This window comes from Anguilla rostrata, chromosome 4 (genome assembly GCF_018555375.3).
Source record: "Anguilla rostrata isolate EN2019 chromosome 4, ASM1855537v3, whole genome shotgun sequence".
Classification (NCBI taxonomy): domain Eukaryota; kingdom Metazoa; phylum Chordata; class Actinopteri; order Anguilliformes; family Anguillidae; genus Anguilla; species Anguilla rostrata.
In genome coordinates this window covers 1,701,015-1,717,978 of record NC_057936.1, presented here as the reverse complement: position 1 = coordinate 1,717,978, position 16,964 = coordinate 1,701,015, and the positions used below count along the sequence as shown (strand labels likewise).

General features: G+C 47.0%; 2 protein-coding genes and 1 long non-coding RNA gene across 6 annotated transcripts; 1 reads left to right on the top strand and 2 right to left on the bottom strand.

Annotated features, from left to right (window-relative positions):
• Positions 1 to 251: 251 nt before the first annotated feature.
• LOC135252189 (uncharacterized) lies at positions 252 to 1,471 on the bottom strand. The gene is made up of 2 exons (XR_010329349.1): positions 1,015 to 1,471; positions 252 to 841 (listed from the first exon to the last, which is right to left on the bottom strand). It is a non-coding gene; the product is annotated as an uncharacterized LOC135252189 (long non-coding RNA).
• Positions 1,472 to 1,718: 247 nt separating this feature from the next.
• lamp3 (lysosomal associated membrane protein 3) lies at positions 1,719 to 5,807 on the bottom strand. 2 transcript variants are annotated; one of them, XM_064329995.1, is made up of 6 exons: positions 5,648 to 5,807; positions 4,583 to 4,818; positions 4,178 to 4,297; positions 3,350 to 3,419; positions 3,085 to 3,255; positions 1,719 to 2,095 (listed from the first exon to the last, which is right to left on the bottom strand). In XM_064329995.1, the coding sequence occupies exons 1-6, from the start codon at positions 5,715 to 5,717 to the stop codon at positions 1,956 to 1,958; spliced, it is 807 nt and encodes a 268-aa protein (XP_064186065.1). In that variant the 5' UTR covers positions 5,718 to 5,807; the 3' UTR covers positions 1,719 to 1,955. The 2 variants fall into 2 exon arrangements, 1 of the variants encoding a protein (XP_064186065.1); XR_010329348.1 differs by lacking the exons at positions 4,178 to 4,297; positions 4,583 to 4,818; positions 5,648 to 5,807 and having other exon boundaries at positions 1,962 to 2,095; positions 2,388 to 3,255; positions 3,350 to 4,133.
• Positions 2,855 to 16,428, top strand: kng1 (kininogen 1). Of its 3 annotated transcripts, none has more exons than XM_064329991.1 (8): positions 2,855 to 2,994; positions 10,219 to 10,571; positions 11,021 to 11,140; positions 11,242 to 11,326; positions 12,522 to 12,694; positions 14,386 to 14,496; positions 14,648 to 14,737; positions 14,944 to 16,428. In XM_064329991.1, exons 2-8 carry the CDS (start codon positions 10,374 to 10,376, stop codon positions 15,382 to 15,384), a joined length of 1,218 nt encoding a protein of 405 aa, XP_064186061.1. In that variant the 5' UTR covers positions 2,855 to 2,994; positions 10,219 to 10,373; the 3' UTR covers positions 15,385 to 16,428. The 3 variants fall into 3 exon arrangements, with proteins under 3 accessions (XP_064186061.1, XP_064186058.1, XP_064186060.1); XM_064329988.1 differs by lacking the exon at positions 2,855 to 2,994 and adding an exon at positions 3,137 to 3,278; XM_064329990.1 differs by lacking the exon at positions 2,855 to 2,994 and adding an exon at positions 3,143 to 3,283.
• Positions 16,429 to 16,964: the final 536 nt, after the last annotated feature.

Here is a 16,964-nt window from a genome sequence, read left to right as displayed (position 1 = left end):
AAATGTAAACTCAGTAATAGACTGAGCGCTGTCTAAATTTTTGTTTTTTTTTAAATGTGTGGGATTTTGACACATTGTTTAAAGGTTTATTGAATGATTCTTGTAAATCTTCGCTCCACGTTTTCAGCATATTGTCAATTTGCAACCAAGGCAATCAATAACAGACTCAATGTCCAATGTATAGATTAAACTGTTGAATGGACTGGCCATTATGTGGCTTTCCCTTCATATAAAGAACGTGTCAAAGAACATTTCAGCTTTCATCATTTTTTTTATTATCTGTATTTGTTCAGGGCCGTTTCCTTATGCTAATCACATGAACAGTATTGCGCATAAGATTTACAGTCAGCATTCATCATCTCGTAATATTTTCACTTCAATGAAAATTAATTTTAACATGTTGAAAGTAATTTTAGATGTAAAACAATAATGAAAATAGTAATGCTTGATCTCAAACCTGCTGTACAAGCAGATGGAACTTACAATACAAGCTCTTCACAGGTATTTCAGCAGCATCTGCTGGTTTTCAGTGCATAATTGAAGTCATTGATTGGCTACAAAGTCCACATGCCTTGTTTCCAAGGCTTTAATAGGCTGTTAACTGAAAGGAATCCACACAACCCCAGACACAGCGCCCCCTCCAGGACTGGAGTCAGAGACTATGCACCCATAAACACTTGTTTCGTAGAAAAACTCACTGAACTGTTTTTGTTGAGACTGCAGTTCATTCACCTTATCGTTTAATTGGCTGCCAGAAACTATTCTCTCTGCAGTTCCTGCTGCAGAGGAAGGTCACGGCAGTCTGTGTGAAGCAGTGGTCTCCAACCCTGGTCCTGGAGAGCTACAAGGTCTGCTGGTTTTTGTTTTCACCTTAAAATCAGCACCCAATTGAGACCCAAGACACCAGGTGAGTTGAGTTAACTGTGTAATCAACTGCTCTAATTGACTCATGAAGTGAAGAGTCACTATGAAAACCAGCAGACCCTGTAGCTCTCCAGGACCAGGTTTGGAGACCACTGATGTGAAGCCTTCACACAGACACACAGGTCATGTGCAGACATTGACAGTTTAAACTGGAGGTCCTCAGACCTGCTACTGGAGAGGTGCAGCGTTTGCTGGCTTATGTTCTCATCCCAAGATCAGCAGCTGATTCGGAGCAAGAAAAACAGTAACTTAACAGTCTGTGTGACCAAGCAGGGGGGTGTTTCACAAAGCAGGATAACTGGGTTAGCTGGATAACTGCGCTGAGTGAAACCCAGAACCATCTGGAACATGGACTGAAGTAAAGAGAGCTGTTCCGGGTTGCACTCAGCGCGGTGATCCAGCTAACCCAGTGTCCTGCTCCCTGAAATACCCCCCAGTTCAGTGGCAGGAGGCCAGGCGAGGTGTGTTACCTGTGTAATCAGCCGTTTTATCTGACCAGTGAGGTGTGGAGTAACAGACAGCAGCAGACTGTGGCTCTGCAGCACCTGGGTTGTGCCGCAGAGCCGGGCGGAGTGTAGCACAGTGGGTAAGGAACTGGGCTTGTAACCGAAAGGTCGTAGGTTCGATTCCCGGGTAAGGACCCTGCCGTTGTACCCTTGAGTAAGGTACTTAACCTGCATTGCTTCAGTATATATCCAGCTGTATAAATGGATACAATGTAAAATGCTATGTACAAAGTTGTGTAAGTCGCTCTGGATAAGAGCGTCTGCTAAATGATTGTAATGTAATGGGTTGAGAGTGCCTGCTCTGAATGATCGGATCTGAGGGAGCAGGGACCTGCAGCTCCGGGTGGAGACCAGCAGGGGGCGCAGCACTTACAGGATCAGTTAAAGCCATTGATTACACTCTTATCCTCACCTCGCCTGCTTTCTTGGGTGTGAAATGGTTGCTGATTTTAAGGTGAAAACAGAAAGCAGCCCCCCGTGGAGTCGCTTGTCCCTGCGATAGCGGACAGCCACCGCCGCGTTGCCTTAAAGTCTCTCGTAGCCTTGCGCACTGTTGTCTCGGATAATCAGGTAGGTGAGGACGGCAATTAGGCAGATCCCCACAGCCGCCCCCCCTAAAACGATCGGGATGACCCGTCTGTTGAAGTCAGTCCAGCACTCTTCCTCTGAAATGACAACAGGGGAAAATAAAAAAATCAGTTCAGCTGAATGTAATGGATTAAAGCTGTCAGTCACTCAGCTGATCCACCGCACCTGCTTTCTTGGGTCTGAACTGGTCACTGACTGTACGGTGAAAACAAAAAGCAAACGCTGTGACCTGCCAGAATCTGGGTTCAGAACCCCTTTCCAGACCGGATACTCAGATACTCAGGTGGTCCGCAGGGTTTCTTTTCCACCTGAGAGTTAATTGATTAATTAATTGATTAACATCACTGATTGGTCTGAGATCTCACTCACCTGCTGTCCCTGATTAAAGGGGAGAATGAAAACTAGTGCCTTAAGGTCAAGATTTGATTTGAGTGTCTCAGAGGTGCAGAACTCTGGTCCTAGAGAGTTGGTCTGCGTGCTGGTTTTTGTTCCAACCAGTTACCTTCACTTTAGTTTTCGGAGAGCTCCATAAACTATGCTGGTTCACTCCTGTACTTGAGCACAGTAAAATCTTTAGGACGCACTTGCAGTCTGTGGCTGCAGCTGGTGCTTATACACAAGTCAGATCAAGAAATGATCAAGCTAATTAAATAATTAAGAGCAGAAGTTGGCACAAAATCCTGAAACGGATCGGCTGTTGTACCCCCTGGAGCACAGAGCAGTGGTGTTCAGTCCAGGCCCCAGATAACTGCAGGGAATGCAGGTGTTCATTGCTGCCCAGCACTTAATTGATCCATTTAAACCATTGATTACTCAGCTCATCTGGTTTCTTTGGTCTGATTTGGTTTCTGATTTTTAGGCAAAAAATAAAAAGAGCCCCTCTGTGGCTCTTTGGGGAGCGAGAGTGAGTGTCGCTGGTGTAACCACAAAGTTCTGTCCCTGCTTAACGGTGCTTTGTGGTTAATAAATGCACCAGGTAGGAGTGTCTGTTTACCATAAGTCTGATCTCAACTGCCTTTTCTTTGTTTTTGTCCACTGTGCCAGTCGACAGCAGAATCAAACCCACCCGTTCCAAATTTGCTGCCAGTTATTCCAGACGCTTGGATCTTGGCGTTTGTAATCTTGACGCTGAGGTTCTTGGCGAACCGGAGTGTCGTCCAGGCGTCACATTTGTAGCAACGTCCAGCGCTGACCTTGAACAACATCGCATCGGTGATTACGCCTTCGAAGAGCTCTCCTAGAGGCGGTGCGAGACGTTCGGTGAGGTGAATTATCTTGGCCACCTTATTTTGGTTTTCTAGTAGCACAACAAACGCAAAAACAGTACTTACGCTTGCAGCCTTTGCAGACGGATGTTTCCAAACTGGCTCGGACTGTAGTCACGTATGACATCTTTTCTTCCTGTTGACAAAGCCATGACCTTGAAAGTTGTGTTTATCCTCTAAAACTACACACTGGTTTTTGCCAGGACCTGACTTTCGCCTGGGCAGCGTGCTCACCAGACAGGACAAGGGAATGAGAGCCAAATTAAAACCCCAAACTGAGGGCAGGGTTCATGGTTGTAGAGGTGGTATCGGCAGTACATCTTGTATACTCTTGTACCCAGTGGCCTTCGTTTACATTACATGGGGTCTTTCTTTCTACTTTGATCTTACGCCCATTTTATTCAGTTGAGATTTTCCAAAAGCAACAAAAAGTTAACATGCAGCCATAAGCGATATGGCAATTTTACAGTTTAACCAATCAGCAGTGTGTCTGTTTATATGGCTGCCAATCAGAAGTGCAGTTGAGGTGAATATCCATGTCTACAAATGGCTTGCTTTTCCCTCAGGAGGGTTTTTTTTGAACATTACTGTCTGGTTTGTAACTTGGTAACAGAGTGCGTCTTTATGCCGCGGCGTAGTGACCCGTTATAACGCAGCTGGAGTCGTTTCGTGCGGCGTTTAGAGCTCGCCGCGACCGCGGACGCTTCCTCCGCCAGCTCTTTGTTCTCACGCGCATGGGGCGTAGGCTCCGCCCCCCCTGAGTCACTCACACCGTTATCCGCGCGCGGGTGGTCGGCCGGGTCACTGCGGCGGTTTCCTGTGGGGGATCTGACATCACGCAGACAGACAGAGGAGGCGCATCCTGCCCCTTACCACGCACTCTCAACTGCATACCTCGCGAAAGGTGAAGTCCAGACACCCCCCAGGGAATTTCAGGGTCAGATTGGAAGTCTTTGGTCCACACTGTCCGGTTCCCCTGGTGGAGGAGGGGTCGATATTGAAATACAGCGTGTTCTGCAAAACAAATAAGCAAGGTCACTTCGACAACAAATGACAACATGTTTCTGAGTACGAGCCCTGAGAGAGTATTAGGAGTACATGTGCTCAGTATTTATTACCCCCCCGCATTACTGAGATGCACTGAAATCATAACGAGAGAGAGAGGGGGGTGAGAGGGAGGAAGAGGGGAGAGAGGGAGGAAGGGGGGAGGAGAGGGAGGGGGAAGGAGGAGAGGGAGGGGGAAGGAGTGAGAGAGTGAGAGCTGGAACGAGAGGGAGAGAGAGACCCCAGCTGACCGACCTTGTTCTCGGTGACTTTGTACTGCACCCCCATTTGAGCTTTGAGGCACTCTGAGCCATTGCGGTCGATGATGTCATAGGTTCCCGTAAGCGGCTGTTTTGGGTTACGGACAAGGAGGGGTGTCCAGTTTGTGGGGTGCTGTGATGGGGTCCCACTGGAGGGTGGTGTTGTTGCTTGGTTCCCGCTGGTCTTGGGGGGGCCTGCGCCCTCTCCTGTCACTGTGGCTGAGCTGGTCCCTGTTTGGGGATGGGAGGGGGGCGCGTTCACATGAGTCTGTCTCACCCACAAGTCACAGTGTTGTTTCGTGCTGGTGGTGCTGACGCACGAGTCATCACCCTTCTCATCGCTTCAGTTTCGCCATGACTACCTGTGAGAACATTCTAGAACAGAACATTCATTTTTGATGAAACGCTTCCCATGACAGTTCCTTTAAAAAGAACTGAGAAACCACTTTTTGATGATTCTTGCATAGTTGTGTGCCGAATAAAACGTCTTTTCTGTAGACTTATCTTGCAGGTTCCTTGCATGCTGTGTCTTTCTAGAGGATGGTAAATGGTAAATGGACTGCATTTATATAGCACTTTTATCCAAAGCGCTTTACAATTGATGCCTCTCATTCACCAGAGCAGTTAGGGCTTAGGTGTCTTGCTCAGGGACACTTCGACATGCCCAGGGTGGGGATCGAACCAGCAACCCTCACATCCTAAGGTTTGTATATACAATATCGTCGCTTGGCAAAAAAAAAACCACTTTATCCTGAAGTAAGCTGCATTGCTTAGGATTTTACAGCATTTTTAATGATGCATATTCAAGGGTTTTATGAAAATGTAAATGAAAGTGCCGTTTTTAGCTGTTGAACATGAGCCGTGGAGTTACAGAGTTGACAGCGAAAGCAGAATGTGTGAAAAGCGTCGCTTATGTCAGTTCCCGTGAACTCTCGCCGTCTCGTGAACGCTCGCCGGTGTGATGTCGCGCAGCTGCGTGTCCCGATGCGCAGCCGCGTGTCCCGATGCGCAGCCGCGAGGCGGTAAGCGGTACAGAAAGTGGCGGTAAGGAGAGACTCACCCGTCCCCAGCAGGACGCAGAGGAGCAGAAGCACCGCTCTGTGCTCGATGGTGACGAGCCTGTTCTCCATCCGAGTGCTTCAGTGGGGGCCCGCGGCGCTGCTCGGGTGCGTCTGAGGGGGAACTCGCGCGGGGACAGGGTGTAGCGTAGCGCAGTGGGAGGGGCGGAAGCGCCGTGTCTTTGGTGGGGTGGGGGCCTTGGTGGGACAGCGAGGTGAGAGATCTGTGGTGTGGTTTCGGCTGTGCCGCTGCAGCATTGCATCCTGGGTAGAGCCGTCTTCACAGGCTATGCATGGGGTCTCTTTGATCTGTGGAATTGCTGCGCAAGTTTGTTTAAGAAAATGAGAAGTGATGGGGTGTGGACAGCAGCTCTGCGCTCTGAGTGCTATAAAATTGCATAATTAATGAGCAAAGCGTTCACACTTTTTTTTTTTTCTCTCTATCTCTCTCTCACTCTCCTTCAGACCAGTGCATGGAAGGTTGTGCTCTTCGCTGCTTCTTCAAATTACCTCTAACAGGAAGTGATGAATATTGTTGCAGCAGTGTATAATGGGTAAATGCCTGTAATGTTATGTAATATAATATGTTGGCAGGCAGTGTTTGGATCTGGGCTCGTAAGGCTCTGCTCAGTGTGTTTTCTATGCGTTATTATGCCTTATGGTGATCTTGAAACTGCAGGTGTTTTTGTTTATTATTGCAGGAAAAATATTGGTGTTGGTATAATAATAGTAGGAGGATTCATAATAATAACACATAGCACCCTTTGTCTGAAGAACTTTAGAAGGGGGAGAAAAGTGCGGGAGTGGGAGGGTTGGGGGGGGACTGTGAAATGGGAGCCATTTTGTGCCAATGCACTCACAGTATATCAGCCAGGGTGGAGGCAGGGGAGGGGGGGGTGATAATCAGGGTTCAGTCACAATCTCATGTCCAGAACACAATCATTTAGGACCCTGTACTGTACTGTGAGATGTATTCGCGTAATGAAAATGTTTATCTGTACAAAATATGTGGTGTTTTCATATTGGTGTCATAGCTTAATTCTAGTACAAAATCTTTTTTCCTCTAGAATGTTCCTTGCTATTGCATGGAGTTTGCAGAGCAGTAATAATGAATCTTCAGGACACATGACTTTGTGTTGCTGTGTGATAATGGATCTTTAGGACACATGACTTTGTGTTGCTGTGTGATAATGGATCTTTAGGACACATGACTTTGTGTTGCTGTGTGATAATGGATCTTTAGGACACATGACTTTGTGTTGCTGTGTGATAATGGATCTTTAGGACACATGACTTTGTGTTGCTGTGTGATAATGGATCTTTAGGACACATGACTTTGTGTTGCTGTGCGATAATGGATCTTCAGGACAGATGACTTTGTGTTGCTGTGTGATAATGGATCTTTAGGACACATGACTTTGTGTTGCTGTGTGATAATGGATCTTTAGGACACATGACTTTGTGTTGCTGTGTGATAATGGATCTTTAGGACACATGACTTTGTGTTGCTGTGTGATAATGGATCTTTAGGACACATGACTTTGTGTTGCTGTGTGATAATGGATCTTCAGGACAGATGACTTTGTGTTGCTGTGTGATAATGGATCTTTAGGACACATGACTTTGTGTTGCTGTGTGATAATGGATCTTCAGGACACATGACTTAGTGTTGCTGTGTGATAATGGATCTTCAGGACAGATGACTTTGTGTTGCTGTATGATAATGGATCTTTAGGACACATGACTTTGTGTTGCTGTGTGATAATGGATCTCTAGGACACATGACTTTGTGTTGCTGTGTGATAATGGATCTTTAGGACACATGACTTTGTGTTGCTGTGTGATAATGGATCTTTAGGACACATGACTTTGTGTTGCTGTGTGATAATGGATCTTTAGGACACATGACTTTGTGTTGCTGTGTGATAATGGATCTTTAGGACACATGACTTTGTGTTGCTGTGTGATAATGGATCTTCAGGACACATGACTTAGTGTTGCTGTGTGATAATGGATCTTTAGGACACATGACTTTGTGTTGCTGTGTGATAATGGATCTTTAGGACACATGACTTTGTGTTGCTGTGTGATAATGGATCTCTAGGACACATGACTTTGTGTTGCTGTGTGATAATGGATCTTTAGGACACATGACTTTGTGTTGCTGTGTGATAATGGATCTTCAGGACACATGACTTAGTGTTGCTGTGTGATAATGGATCTTCAGGACAGATGACTTTGTGTTGCTGTATGATAATGGATCTTTAGGACACATGACTTTGTGTTGCTGTGTGATAATGGATCTCTAGGACACATGACTTTGTGTTGCTGTGTGATAATGGATCTTTAGGACACATGACTTTGTGTTGCTGTGTGATAATGGATCTTTAGGACACATGACTTTGTGTTGCTGTGTGATAATGGATCTTTAGGACACATGACTTTGTGTTGCTGTGTGATAATGGATCTTTAGGACACATGACTTTGTGTTGCTGTGTGATAATGGATCTTTAGGACACATGACTTTGTGTTGCTGTGTGATAATGGATCTTTAGGACACATGACTTAGTGTTGCTGTGTGATAATGGATCTCTAGGACACATGACTTTGTGTTGCTGTGTGATAATGGATCTTTAGGACACATGACTTTGTGTTGCTGTGTGATAATGGATCTTCAGGACACATGACTTAGTGTTGCTGTGTGATAATGGATCTTCAGGACAGATGACTTTGTGTTGCTGTATGATAATGGATCTTTAGGACACATGACTTTGTGTTGCTGTGTGATAATGGATCTCTAGGACACATGACTTTGTGTTGCTGTGTGATAATGGATCTTTAGGACACATGACTTTGTGTTGCTGTGTGATAATGGATCTTTAGGACACATGACTTTGTGTTGCTGTGTGATAATGGATCTTTAGGACACATGACTTTGTGTTGCTGTGTGATAATGGATCTTTAGGACACATGACTTTGTGTTGCTGTGTGATAATGGATCTTTAGGACACATGACTTTGTGTTGCTGTGTGATAATGGATCTTTAGGACACATGACTTTGTGTTGCTGTGTGATAATGGATCTTTAGGACACATGACTTTGTGTTGCTGTGTGATAATGGATCTTTAGGACACATGACTTTGTGTTGCTGTGTGATAATGGATCTTCAGGACACATGACTTAGTGTTGCTGTGTGATAATGGATCTTTAGGACACATGACTTTGTGTTGCTGTGTGATAATGGATCTTTAGGACACATGACTTTGTGTTGCTGTGTGATAATGGATCTTTAGGACACATGACTTTGTGTTGCTGTGTGATAATGGATCTTTAGGACACATGACTTTGTGTTGCTGTGTGATAATGGATCTTTAGGACACATGACTTTGTGTTGCTGTGTGATAATGGATCTCTAGGACACATGACTTTGTGTGGCTGTGTGATAATGGATCTTCAGGACAGATGACTTTGTGTTGCTGTGTGATAATGGATCTTCAGGACAAATGACTTTGTGCGGTTCTGCTTTCGCTGGCCTGCTCTTGAACCCCAGTCAGGCTGTGTGGGAGCTCGGCACAAATTCCAGGAAAGTATTTGACAATGTTGCTGTGTAGGACGGCTGGGCATAGCAAGCTGGGTCAAAGGTAGAGGAACACAGTATCTATTTAAACACACAGTTTTGTCAGCGTGATTAATGCAACTTTGCAGTTTGGAAAGCGCTTGATGAGGGGGTGGTGGGTGGGTGTGGGGGGGGGGGCATGTTTGCTCATCCAAAGTCTCTGTTCGTTGTGACTGTAGCATTCTGTGGCCTCGCTGTGTCGTTTGTGGAACTGGCTCGCCCTCTCCGATCACAGACTGCAGCTCTGAATCAGCGCAGGAGCAGCCTGTGGATCAGTGTGTTGCTGATTCATTTCTCTGCGGGTTATGATTCATAATGATGGAGCTGGTTCATATCAGCGGTCCTGCAGGTGTTTTCCTTACGGTGTCGTCTCCTGCGCACTGTTCACGCTGTGAATGCATCGAAACGTCGCAGATGCTTTCTTTCCAATAATTTATGCATTCAGTACTCATTTCTCAGAGATCACCGGTCAGTTTTTATTGGTTTTATTAACCTAATTAACTCAGTTATCAATGCAGTAAGTGGCCTGTGTCATTTTTTCATCATTTTGTGATGCCCCATTTGAGAGCACAAACAAGCACATTGGCTGTAAATGATTTGTTTTCTAATGATCATCACTGGTTTTTTTTTTTTTTTTCTTCCACCATATTGTGAAGGGATTTCCGTTATGGGGGTGTGTGTCCTTGTTTAACAGTAGAGGGAGGAGACTGTGGGCAAGACAGAGAGAAATGGGGGGGTGAGACGGAGAGAAACGGGGGGGGGGGGGAACGGGGGTCTCGGACGGTGAAATACAGATTTGGGATGTGGCTGTGTTTGGAGGACGCTCGTGTGGGTGGACCTGTGGGAGACTCCTTGAGGAGTGGCTGGTGAATGTGAGATATTGATTTTAATGCGCTCAGAGTCGTATGATAAGCAAACGTCGCTGCACTCATCCTGACTGCCTCTCTGTCTCAACAGGCCTATCGCGGGCTGGGGGAGGAGCCGCCGGCCGGAGGGGCGCTATATAACGCCAGTCAATCATTAGTGGACGCGGGACCTCTGTGGAGAACGGGGGTGTGCTGTGCTGCTCGTCTGACCAGCTGCGGGATTCTGGGACCGTGCGGACGCTCAGCATGCGGGGGATCTGCTTTCTGCTCTTCGGCGCCGTCGGCCTGCTGCTGTGGCCGCAGGGGCGAGCGCAGGGGCCCAGCAGAGCGTTCTGCGACGACAAGGACGTGGAGGCCGGCGTGGACCTGGCGCTCGTGGCCCACAACGCCAAGCTGCAGCAGGGGAACCAGCTTGCGCTCTACCAGACCGTGGGAGCCTCGAAGGTGGGTGCCGCCCCGCTAACCCACACACCGCCTCCTCCACGGCTCTCCAAAAAATGTCGCATTTGCTAGTTCTGTCTCATGTCTTCACATTTTTAATAACCGTCAAGAATTCATATTGTTGCATTTGATAATTTAGCAGACGTTCTGTTCTATAAACTGAGACAACTTAGTCTTTTTTACGTAGCATTTATATATACAGCTGAACATTCGCTGAAAGCATTATATTTAATAATTTAGCAGACATTCTTGTCTACAGAAACAGACACAGCTTGGTCTTTTCACACACAATCCATTTCTCCAGCTGGATATTTGCTGAAACTGTTCAGGTTGAGCACCTTGTTTGGGGACACAAAGGCAGTGCCTCCGCATGAGTGATACCTGCAACCCCTGGGTCATGAACCCAGCTGTGCAAACACAAAACACAGAGCAGTGTAATCTCCTTTTTTCAGGATGTGAACGAGTCCACCACTGTGTTCCGCCTGACGTTCCTCGTGCGAGAGTCTGACTGTCCAGTAGGGGGAGACAAAGAGTGGCGAGACTGTGACTACCTGCCTCAGCCCGATGCGGTGGTGAGTGTGCTTCCTGGCTCGTGGTTGTGGGGGGGGTCTGAACCCTGTCGCTCAGACGTGTGAAACGTAATGAATGTGTGCACACTGTCCCTGTCCCCCAGGCTCCCAGCCCGTGCACAGCAGTGGTGCACAGGAACAACGCTGAAGAAAGCCTAGCCATGGTTTCAGTCGAGTGCAAACCCTCAGGTAACACATAACATCGCATTGATTTAGGGCATTATTATCGCATTATGTTTGCATGCCTGCTCATAAATACCCAGCCCCCCCCTCCCCATCCCTGGGGGGCAGAGATGAACCGTTGTTCTAAATGCGTCTGAGATGCCCTGATGAATCGCAGTTTGAATGTGAGGAGACTGTGCCGTTGAGAGTTCACATTGCGCTGTTGACACTTGGCAGACGCTGTCAGACTGAGTGACTCACAAAGTCAGTGAACTCAAAAGATGTAAAAAAATTATTTACACTGTAACTGGAACAGGGTTGAGTTCAAAACCAAGCGTTCATCAGAAACAGGTGTCTGTCTACTGGGTTATTGTCGTACCTTCTGGATTTTTGTTTCTGTACTCTAATTATCTCTCTCTTAGTGTTGCTGTCTAGGTCCATCGGCTCTTGACACAATAGCAGCTTAAGCTGTGTTAACTAAATTCACAAAATCCCAGATTGAATTCAGAAACAGAACTTCATAACTCCACAAACCTGGAAAAGACGGATACTCATGACCCCTTTTAGGTCACTCATTTTAACAAAACGGTCCTTAGTTCTGGAGAAAAAACGGAAAGATTCACAATAAAAAACATTTCACGTTTGTTGGCAAACAAATGGCGAGAACGAGGAAAAACTGGGTGTGTCAGTTTATGAAACTGCGACTGATTGGGGAAGAAATCCTGGATCAGTTCATCTGGAGACGTAATGCTGGATATTTATGTAACCTAATCAAAGTCTGAGCTTACTGCTCGATATAAAAGCCTTTAAATAATAATAAATATTATTTCAAATTATAAAAATGCAGGTGTGAGCACTGTCCATAAGGAGCACCTGACCTGGGTCAAAGGCACATCTAAAGTACCTGAACTCTTTAAATGTTAATAAAATTCAGAACCATTCCCAGTAGATCCCTGAATATTTTCTGGGTGTGAAAGAAGAGTTCTGAACGGTGGTGAAATCCAGTGTTTGAATGTTAATCTGCAGGGCTGTGTGTGGGAAGCCTTCCGCAGGGCTGTCTGTGGGAAGCCTTCCGCAGGGCTGTCTGTGGGAAGCCTTCCGCAGGGCTGTGTGACGCAGGTCTGCTGGTTTAAGGTTTGGTGCGGGAGCGCCATCGTTGCGGCGGGATTAAAAACGCGTGTCCCGGCAGACGCAGAAGTTGTCGACGTTGTTTTTTCCGCAGTGGAGCCCATGGTGGTTCCAGAGCGGGCGCAGTGTCTGGGCTGTCCCCAGAGGATCGACCTGGAGAGCGAGGACCTGAGGGAGCCCGTGTTGTCCTCCCTGTCCAAGTTCAACGCGGAGGACGGCTCCAGCCACCACTTCCTGCTGCGCGAAATAGTGTCTGCCACACGGCAGGTGGGTTGTGCGTTTGGACCTCACACCGCGAGCCGAGCTGGGTACCGGTACAGGTTCTGCTCACACAGGGGAGCCCAGCTGGGTACCGGTACAGGTTCTGCTCACACAGGGGAGCCCAGCTGGGTACCGGTACAGGTTCTGCTCACACAGGGGAGCCCAGCTGGGTACCGGTACAGGTTCTGCTCACACAGGGGAGCCCAGCTGGGTACCGGTACAGGTTCTGCTCACACAGGGGAGCCCAGCTGGGTACCGGTACAGGTTCTGCTCACACAGGGGAGCCCAGCTGGGTACCGGTACAGGTTCTGCTCACACAGGGGAGCCCAGCTGGGTACCGGTACAGGTTCTGCTCACACAGGGGAGCCCAGCTGGGTACCGGTACAGGTTCTGCTCACACAGGGGAGCCGAGCTGGGTACCGGTACAGGTTCTGCTCACACAGGGGAGCCGAGCTGGGTACCGGTACAGGTTCTGCTCACACAGGGGAGCCCAGCTGGGTACCGGTACAGGTTCTGCTCACACCGCGGGCCCAGCTGGGTACCGGTACAGGTTCTGCTTCATTCCCACTTTAACCACATGTGGGTGGGTTTAAGTTGGCTCGGGAACAGCGTCGCTTCGCACACCAGCGACCCCTGGTGGCCAGTTGGGGCCCCGCAGGTACACATGCATCCAGGGCTCATTCCAATCGCTCATTTTATCCGCCCTCGTCTCCTCGGTCCTCGCGTGACCCGGATATCGATCGAGGTCCGCCATCTTTTAGGACATTCCAATCCATATAAAGGCGCCTTGGAGGAGAGAGGAGGGAGGAGGGAGGAGGGAGGAGGGAGGAGGCTTCCGGACGATGCTTCAGTGAGGACACACGAGTGCATCCTTTGTGGCGTATATACGATCCACCCGTGGATCGCCCCTCTGCCCATCAGCCACATCTGTAATTGATGTTGATGTTGGCTGAACATGGACGTTCCATTTGCTTAATGCATGTTGGCTCGATTCCTTTGTTATTGTATCATATCCTCGCATCTGTTCCTCCATTGGGCAGAGCTAAGGAGCGAGGAGGAGATGCATGGAGTGAAAATAGGCGTTTGGAATGAACCTGTAGTCTCACTCGCTTGCTTTCTCAGTGCCATAGGGGAGGCTGCACCAAAAGCATAACTTATTTATTAAAATTTTTAAGTTACACAGCTGGGACTCCTGTTAAGGCTCTGTAGCAATATGTGGATGGGCCCCATGGTCTGGTATCTGTTAAGGCTCTGTTCCAGTGTGTGGATGGGCCCCACGGTCTGGTATCTGCTAAGGCTCTGTTCCAGTGTGTGGATGGGCCCCACGGTCTGGTATCTGCTAAGGCTCTGTTCCAGTGTGTGGAAGGGTTTGTTTCATTGGGACAGCCTTATCTCACTGTACACCAGCACCCCCAGCTGGTCAGTAAGGAACTCACACACACAGCTTCCTCCGTTGGTGTATTGTTGAGCGAGAAGCCCCCCCCCGAGAACAACATGTACCTGTCCCAGACTGCCATTGGGTGCAGGAAACACAGTTGGCGACACTGGATTGTAAAAAAAGGGGGGGCTGTTTTTAAAGATTGGGGGGGGGGGGGAGCTGTAGTTCTGAGTTGTCATACTGTTTGAATGGTTGGAATCTCTCCTGAGAGTAAAGCGCATGTGGACTTCCTCATACTTGATTCTCCACTTCCTTGCAGGTAGTCGCAGGATTCAGGTATGACGTTCAGTTCAACCTGGAAAAAAGCAACTGCTCAAAAAGTGACTTCAAAGAGTTAACAGAGGAGTGCCACCCAGCTGAAACAGAACCAGTAAGACCACATTTCCATTTGCTTTTTTACTGAGGATGTCATATTCCCTTGTGTTTGCCTGAGTAAAATTTGTATTCTTTGACCTTTTAATGAACAAGTGAGGTTTAGTGCCAGAGTGCGGTCCTGATGTCTGATGTGTCCCGGTGTGCAGGAGTTTGCCAAGTGCAATTCCACCGTTTATATAGCGCCTTGGAGAAGAGAGGAACCTGAAGCTCACGTGAACTGTGAACGTATTCTCCGGGTGAGGCATCCCAACGTGTTTTCGCTGGATTGCTTAATGTAAAATAGGTAAGATGAGACCCGCATTTTCTAGTGTACATGAGTCATGCTGTCCCATCCTTTATCTCTTGAGAAGACTAATCAGAAAAGTTTCTCAAGTGGCATCTAGTTTCTTCATGGCTCTGAGGCTGATGTGAGTTTTATTTTATTTTTTAATCATCTGCACAGATGGGATTTTCTAGGCGGAGACCTCCCGGCTGGTCCCCCCTCAGACACTTCAACAACTTCGCTGAGCGGGCAACAGCGGCGCCCCCCGTGAGCATGGCCCAAACCCTGGCCCCCCCGGCCCCAACACCAAACTCCTCGGAGGATGACCATCGCCCAACGCCAGAAGCCGCAGAGAAGAAGTCCTCGGAGGAGTCGCAGGAGGTGACCGCGCGGTCGCCCGCCACGGGCTCTGGAGACGCCACTCCAGATCCCGCCGACCTGCTCGAGCTCCCCCCGGCGTCTGAGCCCGTCAAGCCCTTCAACTGCCCCACCAAACCCTGGAAGCAGTTCGTCCCCCTCACCCCCCCTCCTCCTCCTCCCACCCCCCAAAAGAAGCCCACCCCCGCCCCAGAGCTCGCGCTAGAAGACAACAGAGCCTTTAGCGACTTAGACTTGATATGATAGATGTAGCCCGGAAGGTTCATTTGTGACGGTTTCTCTACGTATTTCTTTTAAAATCTTCACAGGGGGGACAAAAAAGGTTTTGACTCTTAACAAGTTTTCAGTCTCACACTTTGTTACTGGCTTAAACAACGAGGGGGGGGAAAATACTGCTCTTTTAATATTTTACGGATGCAGACGTGTATATATGCAAACTAATAAATGTTATCTAGACTTCTTAACATAGCCATGTATTGTGTTGCCACTGTCAGCTACAGAAACATACAGAGACTGTGCTAATATGAATATTCTACGGCAGCTTGCTTTGGTGGAGATGCTCGGGGAACAGATTCAGCTGTAAATGGGCATTTTATGCTAGATATATCAGGGCCCTGCTTTGTGAAACTTAGCTGGATAACTGCGCCAAGTAAAACCCAAAATCATTACATTACATTACAGGCATTTGGCAGACGCTCTTATCCAGAGCGACGTACAACAAAATGTATAACCAAAACCAGGAACAAGTGTGTTGAAAACCCTAGAGGGAAGTACAGTTCCAAGTGCAGGGAATGACCGCGTAGTTTAACTTGGACCCTGTAGGTTAATCTGATTAACACAACAAAAACAGCAACAAAGGGGTCTATGCAAGTAAAACAAGCAATAGTTGAGTAGGCACAAGTGCAATAACTAAGTCAACTAAGATAAACAGCTTGCCTAGCTACAACCCTAAGATATGTATCATCCCAAATATGAATATGAATCATCCCAAATATGGAGCATGGGCTGAAGTAAAAAGAGCTGTTCTGGCTTTTACTCGGGGCAGTTATCCAGCTAACTCGGTAATCATGCTTGGTGAAACCCCCCACTGATATGGACGTATTAAAACATACCACCTGCTTGATGGCCTTGTCAATAATATTGTCCACAAAAACATTTAACTACTAAAACTACAACTTGACACAACTAACACTGGTCTTGTTTTTTTTTTTTTTTTTTAAAAACATTGTGAAAGCACATTAACGCACAACTATTTTCTTGCTGATAAAATGCAAACCTTATTCTTAACATCTTTCTGTGGACTTTTGTCTCCTAATTTGGATTGGCTAGTCATATGTAGATCCCTCCCATCTCTGTGGCATTCTCCACCGATCCAGGAGAGCAGACATAACACGCGGGACACCTGTAAAATGTATAAATTAAACTCCACTGTATCTTTTTCTCCATTTGATCCATGTAAGGAGGTTTCTGATGCACTGTGTGACTGATGTGAATCTTCCAGGTGGGTGCTGTACATATGTGGTTTAGATCATCTCGAATTAGCTGTAAAAATCCTTTGAGATCCATGAGCAGAATTTATAAGCAGTATAATTGCAATTCATTCATTCATTAGAACTTTAATGGCAAAAACTGAATTTTTGATTTCAATTTTATATTTCATTTGATTGAATATATAGTGTGCCTCTCTCTCTCTCTCTATATATATATATATATATATATATATAATCCCGGTATTAACATTTTGAATGGTCATAAATTGATTAAATTGTGAAATGTAATTTAGTAAGTACATTAGAATAGATTTTGATCAGCAGAATTTAGAA

Excerpts from the sequence above, each read along its gene's own strand:
- lamp3 (XM_064329995.1), bottom strand. The coding sequence starts at position 5,717 with ATGGAGAACAGGCTCGTCACCATCGAGCACAGAGCGGTGCTTCTGCTC. Across the intron at positions 4,819-5,647 it reads CTGCGTCCTGCTGGGGACGG|GGACCAGCTCAGCCACAGTG; the intron begins GTGAGTCTCTCC and ends ATCCCCAAACAG. Across the intron at positions 2,096-3,084 it reads TGGCAGCAAATTTGGAACGG|AGGAAGAGTGCTGGACTGAC; the intron begins GTGGGTTTGATT and ends TTGTCATTTCAG.
- kng1 (XM_064329991.1), top strand. The coding sequence starts at position 10,374 with ATGCGGGGGATCTGCTTTCTGCTCTTCGGCGCCGTCGGCCTGCTGCTG. Across the intron at positions 11,141-11,241 it reads TGCCTCAGCCCGATGCGGTG|GCTCCCAGCCCGTGCACAGC; the intron begins GTGAGTGTGCTT and ends CCTGTCCCCCAG. Across the intron at positions 12,695-14,385 it reads TAGTGTCTGCCACACGGCAG|GTAGTCGCAGGATTCAGGTA; the intron begins GTGGGTTGTGCG and ends ACTTCCTTGCAG.